Below are 15,867 nucleotides of genomic sequence, written 5' to 3'. Positions count from 1 at the left end.
CGCAGCACCCACAAGGCAGGCAGGCTCCATGCCCAGCTCCACGCAGCTCCCAGGAAGCAGCTGGCGTGTTTCTCCAACTCCTAGGTGGAGGGGTGGCCAGGAGGGCTCCACGCGCTGCCCCCACCCGCAGGCGCTGCCCCAAGCGCTGGCTCCGCAGCTCCCATTTGTCATGGTTCCCAGCCAATGGGAGCTGTGGGGGTGACGCATGTGTGCAGCGTTCAGAGCCCCTTGGTCACCCCTCTGCCTAGGAGCTGGAGAGGCATGTTGCCACTTCCCAGGAGCTGCTTGAGGTCAGCACCACCTGGAGCCTGCACCCCAAACCCCCTCCCATGCCCCTGCCCCAGCTCTGAACCCCCTCCCACACCCAAATTCCCTCCCGACCCTGCACCCCCTCCGGCACCTCAACCCCCTGCCCCAGCCCTGAGCCCCCTCCCACACGTCGAACCCCTTGGCCCCAGCCTGGAGTCTCTTCCTGCACCTCAAATCCCTCATCCCCAGCCCCATCCCAGAGCCCTCACCCTCTCCCACACCCCAATCCCCAGCCCCAGCCTGGTGAAAATGAGTGAGTGAGTGAGGCTGGGGGAAAGCGAGTGACTGAGGGAGGGGAGATAGAGTGAGCGTGGGCTTTGGAGAAGGGGCAGGGCAAGAGTGTTTGGTTTTCTGCAATTAGAAAGTTGGCAACCCTAGCCCTAGGGCATTGCTTAGGTGTTGAGAAAGGCCACTCTTCCCATCTGCAATAAATTCTCAATTGACCTAGAAACTCTTAATAAAGCTGCCCTGACCTCTACCGGTTCAATTGAAAGAACTGTTACAGATTTTTGGTAAAGTTTAGGAAGTAACTTGCAACTGTATTCATTACTGAACACTCATTTATCTTGTGTGTAAATCAGAGTGTTATTTCCCTAAGTTATCAATAAAAATCACTCCAACAGCCATCAACTGTAACAAGTACAGTCCTTCAGGGCAATATGTGCTATCCCTCAAGGAATTTTAACATGATCTTTACTGTGCTCCCAATAGCTACAGTGAAATTTATCACTCCAGCACTTACATTTCACTTGAACCAATTTTCCTAATACAGGAGAAAATCCAGCACAGTCAATTGCTTGTGCTTTTCCACAAGTTATTATTATATGAGATCTGCCTTTTACACTCTACTCTGTCACAAGGAACCAAGAAAAGTCTTGCAGAATTTAACTAAACAGTAACTATGGAATCCATATGTGCAGCTGGTCAGTCCTGCTGTGATACAGGCTGGTTCCACTTGAACATAATTCTACATGGCCAAGCCTTTGTTGTCCTTTATTTAGCATTCAGTAGTTCCTCTTTCTGCTAGCAGGATAACGAAAGCAACAAATCTAGTGCTAGTGAGTGCAATGTGGGTGTAAAATCCTAACAAATCTTTTGGATTTAGGGAGTTTCTGGTCAGCATGGAGGAAGCATAACTCCTTCCCATCAAAACCCCTGTCACAAAACAAATAACCATATTTATCTTTGCTCTGTCAGTGAGCCAGAGCTGAAGACTGAAGATTCCTTCCTCCTTTACTAGACTGTATTAGGAAGACTCTGTGAAGGGACTGCATCAGATTTTCATTTACTGCCTTTACTGTCCAGCAGAACGTAAGACACAGAGACACTGCATTACACAACACCTTTTTGCAGAGTCTGACTATGATTCAATGAAGGCCCAAGATTGCCCGGCCCATTTGATTGGCAGGATATTTAGGATTCATTTGTCTCTATGAAACTGAAGGGAGGTATTTTGACAGCCAAGCAAAAACTTGTAGATGACTCAAGATATTCCCTACGACAAGCTGTGAATGTACAGGAGGGTTAGAATGTCATGCAGCTGCATGGACTAGGCAGTAGCAATTCTCCTTTTGGAATGGAAAAGGCTCCTTTGGGACAGAGCACTTCTAAAACTACTGCATACTTGCCAGCGGAGCTTGGAGTTTGATGATCTTAACTTGTTCTATGAGAAGGCTGCAGAGATTAAACTGAAGTGCATAAATCTAAAATGCTGTTTTTTGTGACTCTCACTCAGGAGCCTGGTGGGAGGAGGAAGACGGATGTCTGCAGCCTGTCTCAGGTAGCCCAGGTTTCTGCCAGCAGTCCCAAGCCTCAATGAACTCTCTCTCTCTGATCAGTAAAGAGAACCAGAACTTGTTGCAGATTTAATTTTGAACATCTGAATTCATTACAATAAATAAATAATAATACTTAGCTCTTATACGTGGCTAGAAAACACAAAAACAATGATCTTGTGAGACAAGCATAAAGCAATGAGAAGAGTAGAGCACTTTGATGCTTCAGTGAGAGAGATTCATTTACAGGAAGAGCACATGCTGGACATATGGCATCCTCTAAGAACTGTGACTCTGAAAAATCTCAAACTGAATGCACGTCTGCCCTTCTATCATACACACATCCTGATTACACCTCCCTCACTGCTCCCACACACATTCTCACTTGGATATGAAAATATACCTGTGTGCTATCCCATCCCCCTCTGTTCCTAGTGCTTTCAGATGTCCTATTTTACAACTGTATAACTCTTTAATTGCATTTCAGAAGTTATAATTTAAGGAAGTTTCAGAAGAGCTAAGCAACCACAAAGCTCAGCTCCCATTTAGGCATCAGAAAAAGTGGCTACTTTTTTCAAAATAGATAGCAAGGATTTTCAAAGAACTTAACATATTGGCTGCTGAGATCTTTAGAAAAATCTGGTCATAAGTGTCAGAATACAGAGGATTTCCTCCTGCAGCAGGGGGTTGGACTAGATGACCTCCTGAGGTCCCTTCCAACCCTGATATTTTAGGATTCTATGATATTCTATGAATAGGAGCTTCTAGGTGCTCAATTCTTTAGAAAAATCTACCTGAATTGTGGGTGCTAACCATTTGAAAATCTAGCCTTGAGCTATTTTGAAATCTGGCCTTACATTAGTGACTTTATCTATGACTAAAGCCCTCTGCCATTCAAGTTGTTCTTATCTATCAGTCAATACACCCATCAACATACTAGAGTGTCTAGGCACCACATAGGGAAAATTAGCCCATGCAGTGTTGTTCTAGTCTGAAACCAACTATGTAAAAATGGCACTTTTGTAATCAAAAGAGCTTTCCCCAATGCATATTAAGAATCAGATCTGACTAAAATAAGTTTTTACTGCTGTTGACTCCAATTAACCTGGCACTGTCAATGCAGCTCAGAAGGTGGAAGCTGGATTCTATTCCCTCTTTATCAACAAAATTGTTTACTAAATTTCAATCTGTTGAGGCTGTTTCTTGCATTTGTTCCTGACACCTTGAGTTTCTCTGGCCTACTGTCTACTGGCATACCTGTCTTCAGCAAGATTACCTCCTTGTAAGCAATCAGTGCTGGCAAATATTGGAGACAGAATAATGGGCAACATGGACCTCAAGTCTGATTGAATATGGCAATTCCTGTGTTCTTAAAGCAATAATGTATGCAACACAGGATGTCACTTGAGGGCCATATTAAAAAAATACATAAGATACTGTTGTCTTAACGCTGTCCCAACTCATAAAACAGTTTCTACATCCCCACATCTAGTCCCCAGAAAGCACTTATGATTCTAAAGCACTTTCTATAGTCCCCAGAAAGCACTTATGATTCTAAAGGAAGATCCCAGCAATGCTCCACAAATTTCCTGGAGCATGTGGGAAATGTGTTTATTGGACTACTGATTATATGTGTGATATCTTTTCTTTTAATTCAGAAAAAGGGGGATTACAATTCTACTAATCTAGATTACTATGTGCCACTAAATTAGTCACAGTGTAGGATTTCCTCTGTAAGCAGAGCAGGAGAAATTCAGGGTCAGTAAGTGCACTTCTTAAATCTATATAAAGGCCAACAAATAGGAAGAGAGAATCTCCAGATTTCTAAAAGAAAATGGCTGCAATGCCAATGAACATTCTAGAGTCATTGTGAAACTATCTCCTACTTCCCTTCCAATGATACATCTTATGCTTATGAGATAATTCTGGCTAATTCATTCCCCATCTCCTTGCGACACTATTATATTTTTCTGTTACTGTACAGTGCAGAGGGACATGAAGAAGGTGGAGAGCTGGATTTTAGTGCCTTATTGAAAAAGAGGTGAGTGAAAATCTGCAATCTCAGAACAATAAACTAACCAGTTAAAGTTCCACCAATTCATAATTCCCTTAGCATACCCTATAGTTCATCTAGTATGGAGAAACTGGGACTGGTAGATTTGTGACCTCTCCACAGACAGCAATACTTCACCATTTCTTACTGCATCTCTAGATTGTGTCTTCACCAGTAAAAAAGGTGTCTCTTACAACAGAGATAGATAACTTGTAAAAAAACCACACCTTTTTTTATTTGTGAAAATACAGATGTAGAGACTGGGACTGGAGTAGCTGTAAGCCTTCTACAGCACCTTCTGCTGGAAAAATGTAAGGACTGGAACAACTGCCTTTGGGATGTAGTGTTTGTCTGGAGTTTTCTATTCTCCTGAGTTGTCATTGGGATTGGAGAGTTGGGGAAATCAAAAATCTGTTTATTATAAACAATTGTGACTTTTCCAATTCTGACTCTTCTTCCTGGCTTCCATTTCTGGCCTTCTCCCACTCCCCCCGCCCCTTTTTTTAAATTTTATGACATCTCTTCCCTTTCTCATCCCTCACTGCCTTCCTCTGATCTGCCTACCTCTTTTATCCTGCCATCTCAATCTGGACACACTGCTTCGGATTCTGTTGTCTAAGACAGAGAGTAAGATTTCTATTTCATCTCATTATAAAATGCATGAGACAGACTGAATAAAAGATTCATGTGGTTTGAATAATGCATGAGACTCCCCTTCTCACATGTGGAGCAGGGCAAATTCCCTACACCCCGACAACTTGGAGGAGGGTATCACCTACTGATTTCCAGTCCAGAAATGCTTTTAAACAATTAGTTCCCTTGGAAGTAATGAGGGGGGAGATTCAATCCATGTCCTCTCCTACACTTTTTATGTTTCAACCACCCCTTTCTTTTAAAGGCACTTTTAAATTAGGCTTCAGTTTCCAGATTCTCTTAATAGTCCAAGATTTCAGTTCTATATTCCTAACCCATTTGCACAGAAATTAGAGATAGAAAAGACTTCTTTGATCACAATTAGTCCATTCACCTAATTTAGAAGTCACTGCAGGATTGTTCCCCACAAAAAATGGTTACTCACCTTCTCATAACTGTTGTTCTTCGAGATGTATTGTTCACGTCCATTCCAATCAGGTGTGTGCGTGCCATGTGCACACCAGCCAGAAGATTTTTCCCTTAGCAGCATCTGTAGGGTCGGCCTGGGCGCCTCCTGAAGTTGCACCTTCATGGCACCCAATATAGAGCCCTGCCGACACCCACCCCCTCAGTTCCTTCTTGCCGACTGCTCCAACAGAGGGGTAGGAGGATGGGTATTGGAATGGGCATGAACAACACATCTTGACGAACAACAGTTACGAGAAGGTGAGTAACCGTTTTTTCTTCTTCGAGTGCTTGTTCATGTCCATTCCAAACAGGTGACTCACAAGCCAAAGTTCAGGAGGTGGGGTCGGAGTCATCCACTAATTGGAGCACAGCTCTTCCAAAGGCCGCGTCATCTCTGGTCTGTTGAGTGATCGAATAGAGCGTGGTGAAAGTGTGTATGGAGGACCATGTTGCTGCCCTGCAGATTTCCTGTGTGGGGACCTGTGCCAGGAATGCTGCTGAGGAGGCCTGAGCCCTGGTGGAGTGTGCGGTGATTGGCGGAGCGGGCACCTTCGCCAAGTTGTAACACTCCCGAATGCACAACATGATCCACAACAAGATATGTTGTGATGACACAGGGAGGCCTTTTATTCTATTGGCCACCATCACGAATAACTGGACAGACTTTTGGAACAGCTTCTTTCTCTCGATATAGAAGGGTAGCACCCTATGGACATCCAATGAGTGAAGCCTCTGCTCCCTGCAGCTGGAATTTGGTTTAGGATAGAATACTGGGAGGAAGATGTCCTGGTTGATGTGAAACTGGGAGACAACCTTAGGGAGAAAAGCCGGGTGAGGTCTGAGTTGAACCTTATCCTTATGGAATACAGTGTAAGGGGGCTCTGATGTAAGGGCCCTGAGCTCCGACACTCTCCTAGCTGAGGTTATCGCCACCAGAAACGCCACCTTGTATGAGAGATAAAGCAGTGGAGCATGTCACCAGTGGCCAGTCCATAAAAGGACTAGATTAAGGTCCCAAGCCGGGATAGGCTGTCATACTTGCGGATATAGTCTATGAGACCTTTAAGGAAACGGCCGACCATCAGGTTCGCGAAGACTGAGTAGCCATCTGCACGGATGGAAGGCGGAGATTGCAGCCAAGTGAACCCTTATCAATGATATGGACAGTGCCTGTTGCTTAAGATGGAGGAGGCAGTCCAGTATAAATGGCACCGAGGCAAGTGTCGGAGACTGACTGCTGCTCTGACCAGACGGAGAATCTCTTCCACTTGGCAAGGTACGTTGCCCTTGTGGAGGGCTTTCTACTACCAAGAAGAACTTGCCTGACTTGATCAGAGCAATTCAGCCATGGAGCTTCCACCACATTCAGCCATGGAGCTTCCATGATGTGAGGTGGAGCGATTCACGGTTTGGATGCCGGAGGCAGCCGTGATCCTGTGTGATTAGGTCCGGGACGAGTGGTAGGGTGACCGGAGTTGCTACGGACATTTCCAGGAGTGATGTGTACCAGTGCTGGCGTGGCCAGAGCTATCAGTATCACCAGGGCTCGGTCCCTGTAGCTCTTGAGGAGCACCTTGTGAACGAGAGGAACCGGCGGGAACGCGTATAGGAGACGGCCTCCTCGTGGAAACAGGAATGCATCCGCAATGGAGCCTGAGTTGTGACTCAGGAAGGAGCAGAATAGCTGACACTTCCTGTTGCGCTGTGTGGCAAACAGGTCTATTTGGGGAAAACCCCAGAGTTGGAAGATTGAGCTCACTATGTCCGGCCAGAGGGACCACTCGTGGCCATGAAAAGACCGGCTGAGACTGTCCATCAGCTCGTTCTGTATCCCAGGGAGATGTGATGCTTGCAGGTATATCAAGTGCTCTACACAGAAGTCCCACAGCATGAGGGTTTCATGGCACAGGGGAGAGGAGCATGCACCCCCTTTGTTGATATAAAACATTGCCATGGTGTTGTCCGTGAGGACTGATACACATCTCCCTGATATATAGACTCTGAAAGCCTGGCATGCCAGGCGCACCGCTCTCAGTTCTCTGACCTTGATAGGCCGACCTCGCTGTGCCTGAGACCAGAGGCCTTGTGTCGTGAGGTCTCCCAAATGTGCCCACCCATTCCAGATCTGACGCATCTGTCACTAATGAGAGGGATGGCTGGGGGCTGGTGAAGGGGACTCCTGCACATACTACCTGTGGGTCGAGCCACCACAGGAGGGAGTCTAGTATTGGGTGAGGCAGGGTTACCATGCTATCCAAAGTGTCCCAAGATGGTTGATATACTGACGCTAGCCATGACTGGAGTTGGCGAAGTCTAAGTCTGGCATGCTGTACTACATAAATACACGTGGCCATATGCCCCAGAAGTTTCAGGCAATTCCTTGCTGTAGTGGTGGGGGACTGCCTGAGGCCCCATATGATGTCACCCAGTGACCGAAATCTGGCTTCTGGGAGGTATGTTCTGGCTTGAGTCGAGTATAGTACAGCTCCTATAAACTCTATCCTTTGCACCAGGGACAGTGTCATTTTGGCCTCGTTTAGAAGGAGACCCAGTTCGTTGAACATCCTTCTTGTGAAGCCAACCTGTGCTTCCACTTGAGATCTGGAGTGGCCTTTGATCAGCCAGTCGTCGAGGTATGGGAACACCTGTACCTGCCGCTTGCGCAGGAACGCCGCGACGACTGCCATGCACTTGGTGAATACCCAAGGTGCTGCTGACAGTAAACTGATAGTGGCTGTTGTTCACCAGAAACCTGAGATATCTTCTGTGAGGTGGAATTATCGCTATGTGAAAGTACGTGTCCTTCAAGTCGAGAGTGGCATACCAGTCTCCTGGATCTAATGAGGGGATAATGGAGGCCAAAGAGACCATGCAGAACCTGAGTTTCTTGTTGAATTTGTTGAGTTCTCGCAGGTCCAGAATTGGCCTGAGGCCACTCTTGGCTTTCGATATTAGGAAATACTGGGAATAGAAGCCCTTGCCCCTTTGCTCCTGAGGAACCTCTTCCACTGCCCCTACCAAGAGAAGCGAGTGCACTTCCTGCATGAGAAGTTGCTCATGAGAGGGGTCCCTGAAGAGGGATGGGGAAGGGGGCTGGGAGGGCACAGAATTGGATGGAAAATCCCCTCTCTACCATGCAGAGCACCCAGTGGTCCAAGGTGATACATGACCGTGCACGATAGAAAGGGGACAGTCAGGACGAAAAGGTAAGAGGTTGGATCCAGTTGCAGTACTGGTGTGCCATCCTCGACCACACCTTCAAAAGGGTGGTCTGAGGTTGGGGGGTGGCTTGGGCTGGCCCAAGCCTTGGCCTGAGGAGGGGTGCTGCCTCCTTCTACCGCTTCTATTCCTCCTACAAGGAGCGTCTTGGCAGTTCTGAACTTGGTAGAACCCAGAGGGAGGCTGTGGCTGGAAATGCCTACATTGAGTGGCTGGTGTAGGGAGCCCCAAACATCTAAGGGTGGCCCTTGAGTCTTTTAGGCTATGGAGTCTTTTATCCATCCTATTGGAAAAAAGGGCTGAACCCTCACAGGGGAGGTCCTAGATTGTTTGCAGGACCTCATGAGGGAGACCAGAGACCTGCAACCAGTAACTCCTCCTCATTACAACCCCCGTTGCCATAGTACGTAAGGCTGCACCTGCTGCATCCAATGATGCTTGTAAGGAAGCTCAGGAGACCAGCTTTCCCTCCTCCACCAGTGCCAAGAACTCTGTACAAGAGTCCTGAGGCAGTAGCTCCGCAAATTTGGCCATCACAGCTCATGTGTTGTGTGTATATCTGCTCACGATGGCCTGTTGATTTGCAACGCAGAGCTGTAGTCCCGCAGTGGAATAAACCTTCCTGCCAAAGAGGTCAAGTCTTTTTGCCTCCCTGTTCTTAGGGGAGGGTCCCAGGTAGCACTGGCACGCTCGTTGATTGGCGGCGTCAATGACGAGGGAGTTGGGGGTTTGGTGGGTGTATAAATGTTCATATCCCTTAGAGGGGACAAGGTTCCACCTCTTGTTCCTCTTGGCTGTAGAAGCCAGAGATGTAGGGGTCTGCCATACCATAGGGTTTTTGTTGTCTCTGTAATCGTCCTTATTAAAGGCAAGGTGATATGAGAGGGACTGGAGGGTGTAAGGATGTCGATGACAGGGTCAGATTCCTCCACAACCTCCTCCGCCTGTATGCCCAGGTTCTGGGCAGCGTGACATAAGAGCTGCTGGAGTACCCTGTTATCGTCCAGAGCTGGGGCCGTTGACATCCCTGCCACAGCTTCATCTGGGGAGGATGAGAAGGAGAGGCCTGGCAGCGGGCTCTGCTCACTCCCTTCAGCGCCCTGTGGGTCTCATGGCAAGTGGTATTCCGAAGCTTGTGGTGCCGGAGTTGCTGGGGGTGGAAATATCGGTGCTGAGGCAGGCGGTGCCAAAGTTTTGGTTCTGGCGGTACTGATATAGTTGACACCAGTGGTACTGATGCTGTAGCCGCCAATGGTGCTGCTGATGGGAGAGTCGGTGCCGGAGCTGTAGGGGACAACTGTGATGTTGGCGGCGCTTCTGTTGGCGGTGCTGCTGCCAGCGGTGCTGGCGGTGGGACGAAGGATGCCGAGGACACCAATGCCAACCTGGATCTTGAGCTGTGGATCTGTCCCTGGCTCTGGTGATACGCCCAGGGTGTCCAAAAGGACCACTATGTCAAAGGCTGCCACTGCGGAGGCCACGGTGCCGGGTAGGGCTCATGGTCATGGAGGGATCTGGACTTCCTGCTCCTGGTCCTATCGGAGCAATAGGACTCTGCCTCCACCTCTGAGGTCTCTGAGTAGGAGGACCACGGAGGAGTGGTACTCTGGGCTGCGGAGAGCGGTGTTGAGAGGTCGGGGACCGGTGCAGCTCCCCTGTGTGGGTGGGCCGTGCGGGGGAGAGGTGCACCGGGGATGGAAATCAGCGCGCCATCATCACTGGTTTGCCCCTTGACTGAAACTGGAGCCGCGCACTCACCGGTTACTTGTCTCTCCTCTGCGGGGAGGATGGCGCTGTGAGGCGTATAAGGTCCTTGGCTGCCTCGAATGCTTCTGGCATCAAGGGGAGCCGGAGGTCATCACCATGGCAGTCCGGGGACTCAACTGAACCCCAGGCAGGGCAGGAGTCAATGAGACCCTGGTGGACTGGAGAGACGAGGTGGCCTGGCTCGAGACACTCTTCGATGCCACAGGTCCCTTGGTCTTTAGATGGGGAAAGCGACCGCTATCCAGCCTTTTCTTCTTTTGTGGCACTGGGGACTGAGAACGGTGCCACACCGAAGAGGGTTTTTTATGGGCAGAGCTGTGGCGGTGCCATGAGACCTTAGGATTCTTGCTCGGCAACAGTTCGCACACCGTCAGCGCCGGAGCGTTGAGGACCATCGAGGAAGTGCATGGCGTCAGTTCTGCGGACCTGGGGTTAGAATGCCATTTCCATTAGCAGGATCTTAAGTCTTTGATCCCAGTCTTTAAGGGTCCTAAGGCGAAAATCCTTGGAGATCCTGCACTTGTCCTTTTGGTGGCTCTCCCCAAGGCACCGTAGACAAGAAGATGCAGGTCACTCTTGGGCATAAACTTGTTACAGTCCTCGCAGAGTTTGAACCCTGGGGACCGGGGCATACCCCAGAACCAGGGAAAATGTTGTTGTGGGGGGAAACCCAAGAATCACAACAGCTAACAAACTATTTACAACTATTTAACAATGAAGACTGAAGAGGAAGCTTCCAAAAGCACCTGCAAAACAAGAGTGACAGTTGTTCCAGCTAGCCGTCACCGGCAGTAAGAGGGAACTGGAAGGGTGGGGGATCGACAGGGCCCTATATTGGGTGAAAATATATATTGCCATGAAGGTGCAACTCCAAGGGGCGCCCAGGTTGACCCTACGGACGCTACTAAGGTAAAAATCTTTCGGCTGGCGTGCACGCACACACCCGATTGGAATGGACATGAACAAGCACTCAAAGAAGACTATATATTAAAATGTTTTGTTCAGTATACTCTTAAACATTCCATGTGACGGAGCTTCCACCACTTTCCATAGAAAATTATTTCATAGTCTGGTAGATCTCCCTTGCTTTACAACTAAAGTTTCCTTTGCTCATCTTCATGTAATTGCTGCTACATATATTCCTGAGGATCACCACGCACTATTCCCAGGGGTGAAAGTAAATTGAGTGACTTACCGGTACTCTGGGGCCTGCTCTGGCCCCTGGAAGGGGCGGGGCCTAGGGTGGAAGGGGCAGGATTGAGGGGGTCAGAGCCAGCCCCAGCCCACCCTGTAAGGTAAGTGCCCCCCCACCGGGGTACCAGCAGCAGCCGGGGCTCTGGGGGCTATTTAAAGGGCCCGAGGCCCCCCTCTTCTACCGCCCTGGCCCTTTAAATAGCCCCCAGAGCCCTGGGGAAGCGGCGGGGCTCCAGCGGCTATTTAAAGAACCAGGGCGGCAGAGGCAGCTGGAGACCCGGCCCTTTAAATAGCTCCTGGAGCCTCCGGTACCCCAGGGCTCTGGGGGCTATTTAAAGGGCCCGCAGCTCCCCTGCTTCTACTGCCCTGGTACTTTAAATAGCCACCGGAGCCCTGGAGTAGCGGCAGCGGGGCTCCAGTGGCTATTTAAAGGGCCTGGGTGGTAGAAGCAGGGGAGCCCCAGGCCCTTTAAATAGCTGCCGGAGCCCTGCAGCCGCTACTCCAGGGCTCTAGCAGTGGGGCTCTGGAGGCAATTTAAAGGGCCTGGGGCTCCAGCCATTGCTGGGAGCCCCAGGCCCTTTAAATTGCCCCCTGGGGAAGCTGGGCTGCCCCAGTACGGTGCACCGGCTCTTGCTGGTACGCCGTACCGGGGCATACCGGCTTACTTTCACCTCTGACTATTCCTCTCCCTCAATATTTAAAAACTGCAAATTATTATTGGCAGATGTTCCTGAGTTGCTTTTTCTTGCCAAGTTATATGTAGTTAACTGTTTCAAGTTTTCCTCAATGCGCTATTTAGCCAACTCTCTGTTCTTGATTCTGGCCTCAGTCTCTGCTCATGTGTTTTGGCTCCATTTATAATAGAATGGAACTGTGTTTATGTAGATTAAGATCCAGTAGAAAGCAAGTAGCAGAACTCTTAGTAATACAGGATTGAACTTGCAGTCTGTAAATTTCTACCTCATGGGCCTCATTTATTTTCAGATATACCACATACTACTGTGCCAACTAGATAGGGACTCTGCCCTCATAATGCCATCATAGAGAGCATTCCTAAATAGGTGGAGCCTGCTGGGAGAGGCTGGAACTACAGTAATTGAACTATCCAGAGCCATTACCTCTATACCAGTTGTTTCTCAACTGGTGGGTCATGATGACCTCCAGAGGGGTCAGATAAAGCAATCATGGGGGAAGCAAGAGACTGAAAATATTATTACAATTCTAAAGCAAAGACAATAAAAATTCCAGAGTAACTTCAGAATGGCCAAAGCCTTCAGAGTTTGTGAGGTCAAATGCAGTAGTTTTGGTAGCAGTTGTGTGGATTTTTAACTCTTATTTTAGAATAAATGAAGGGGGTCATAAGCATTTTTACTTCAAATAAGGTTTGCCAGTCTGGAAAGTTGAGAAACATTGCTCTGTACCATTCCCTAAAGTGACACCAGCTGGGAGAAGAGGGTAGTGTAGGAGTTCAGAACACCTCTAATGGAGCCTTCCTTCTGCTTTCATGATCAATTTTAGTGAACAGCAAGTACAGACAGAATTTTTTAAAATAAATAAATAAATAAAAGAGAGAGAATAATCTCCAGTACTTTCATGATTTTTGACCTACTGGGTTAGTTAGTTATCATTAATATTAAACTAAAAACCATGACTCAGGAAATTATGCTTTTAACTATCACTGCATTTTTACTCCACATTAATAACTCCTGGAAGACACCAAGCCTTTTTATGGGGTGAATATATGCTCCTTTGAAAACACAACTGGAGAAACAAACATGTTGAAGAACTCTCAAGAACTGCAGAGAGACAGAATGCAGGAATGACACCTCTGCCATCACCTTCTACTTCTGTTCCACCTTACCCATCATCAAGTACTACTTTACCCAGATGACGCACATGTTCACTGTCACGGAGAAAACTTAATTTTATATTGTACAGGAGTTGTATTTTCTGGCCACTGTAATTTAATTAGCTGGTGTTGACACACAGGTGCCATAGGCCACAGATAGGTCATGGGGAAGGGGAAGGGAACAGTTTTCACACTAGTATTAAATAGGATAGTGAAGAGACCTTGAAAGAGATGACAGCTGACAGGGTAACAGGATAGGAAGTAAGCAATCCAGGGTAACAGGATAGGAAGGAACCATCTCTGGGATGTACAAAACTATTTTTAACATCCTCACACGTTTAAAAAAATATCAGCTGCCTGTTCTGTTAACAGCAGGTTCACTGAGCTTCATCTTAATGTCCTCAAGTGCACGGTCAACCTACGAGGTGATCCCTGCAGCTAAGACCCTCAACATCAGGGAGGATGACTTTAGGGCAGGAGAAACCTAAGGAGACCAAAGTCACCACATTAAGAGCACTCCCCTTCCTGAAATGCTTAGCCTGGGAGGATGTTACTCCAGCTGGGTGGGAGAGGTCAGTCTATTTCTGTGAATACTACAAATCCTTACTGGAACTAAAAGAATGTTTTAATAAAGTTAAAGTGGTGACAAGGAGCATTAGAAATGGGGAAACATGAAGCCCGGAACTTACTGGAGGAGACAGGGACATGAATTCTGAAGGGTTATGAACAGGACTTCCCTGCTTCTAAGTGCTCAATTCTACACTATTTAAATGGTGATTCTTGGCTGTAAAATAGCTTTTTTATTATGTAGTGGCAATTTACAAGCCAGTCCATGCTCTGGAGAGTTACAAAACACTTGCTCTTTACAAACAAGGCTGAGATTGCACTTTGGGGAACATTCAGGTTCCTTGCATTTTAGTTCACATAAACATGGGTTTAGGGTGGGCTTGACACAGTTAGGGATTCTTGATGCATGATTTTTATTCAGGTATATAAATATTTTGGATGTATATACAATACCAACTACTTAAAGGTAAGTCTTGCAGGACCCACAGCAAGATCTCATTAGTCCTTACAAGTACTGTGGGATTTTTGTTTCAGTTATTATTTATGCAACAACATTGGATTACATGACCAAGTACAAAACAGAGAGGGAGACAACTGGCCAAATTCTCTGCTTGTGTAAACAGGTGCAGTGTCATTGACTGCAAGGGAATAGCCAATAGCCTTTACCCCAAATATTTTTAAAATGAGTTATAATTTAAGAAAGCACCTCTACCAACTTCCCACAGGCATGAAGTCCAGTCCACAGATGATGATATGGTTTACATGAATGAGGCAATATTACAAAAAATATATATATAGCTTGGCTATACAATAACTAAGGTGGATAAGATAATTCTCTATAATTATAGAGGGATATAAACACCAGGAATGGAGAGGAGTTGTTTCAGGTGCTCCAACTGAGTATAACCAGAAATAATGGGATGAAACTGAACAATGGAAAATTTAAGTTGAATATTAGGGAGACCATCTTGACAATGAGATGTATTTGGTTGGGGAACAATCTCCAAAGTGGAAGACTTATTTGCGTTTAAAAAATAACCTAGACAATGTATTTGAACACAATATGAATAATCCTACCTTAAACTTTCAGGTGGACAGTGCATATAGGTTAGCTGGAGAGAGAAACTAGATTTGACCTAATAGGGTTTTTTTTTACGTTCTATGATTCTATACTTATTTTTGAGCCACTGTTTCCTCAGAGCATAATTGCTCCAATGCAAACCTTACATTTATAACTAGGAAACATGTATTTAGACAGTATTATAAATGTTGCTTGTTCACATTATCAAGAGCTAGCTAGCTCAGAGTGCTTCGTATGTTGAAAGATCTTAGACTATCTGGTAAATGGCCTGTTCTTTTGGTTGGCAGGGCACAATTTTTAATTGTGCCTTGCTAGGCAAAATACAAATAATTTACCAGACACAAAGAAACCAGTGGGGATATGTAGTGGGGAGGGAGCTGGCTGAATTTCTGGAGGACGTAGATATGCTCTAGTGAAGAAACATCTCCACTGTGGCCCGTATTTGTAACAGAATACTGGCTGGAGATCCAACCAGTCAATCCCGGTAATAGAGGATGTTAAACCACCTTAAAGAACAATTCTCTAAGTATAAGACTTTACATGCCAAGTTTCAGCTCAGAATGACTGAAGTGCAAGCTCCAAGCTGGACATGGATACTGGAAACCCTGACACTCAATTGCGGCACTATAATAATAGTAGAAATCCTGTTACAAACACCTTCCTAAGAAAAACACTGGAATATTAGAACCACCTTGTTAAAGATGCTCCCTAGATTGACCCCACTAACCCTCCATGCTCCTTTCATGCAGTGACATTCCTCACGGAGATTAATGGGAGATATTCCTTCTCTGTAGACATTCACAGTATATCATATAAATGAAAACAAAACTAAAGAGTCCTCTAAGTTTCCCTTCACTGCATGCTTCATAGCTTGTGTATGATTTGGGGGAGGGGAAGGGCCTGGGATTCATTACTGAACACAGCCTTATTACATGGGTATATTCTGCTGCAC

General features: G+C 46.8%; 1 protein-coding gene across 1 annotated transcript in view; it reads left to right on the top strand.

Moving 5' to 3' along the window:
* The window catches only part of MYBPC3 (myosin binding protein C3), a 139,420-nt gene that overhangs the window by 28,117 nt on the left and 95,436 nt on the right, over positions 1-15,867 (top strand). Inside the window, exons 8-9 of the mRNA XM_084631960.1 lie at positions 2,045-2,089; positions 4,069-4,125. Of these exons, the coding sequence (XP_084488086.1) occupies positions 2,045-2,089; positions 4,069-4,125 (102 nt within the window). The remainder of the gene's footprint in view (positions 1-2,044; positions 2,090-4,068; positions 4,126-15,867) is intronic.

Source organism: Lepidochelys olivacea (genome assembly GCF_965140295.1).
Source record: "Lepidochelys olivacea isolate rLepOli2 genome assembly, chromosome: 6".
In the NCBI taxonomy this organism is placed as follows: Eukaryota; Metazoa; Chordata; order Testudines; family Cheloniidae; genus Lepidochelys; species Lepidochelys olivacea.
The sequence above is the reverse complement of the archived record's forward strand: the minus strand, read 5'-3'. Positions and strand labels throughout refer to the sequence as shown.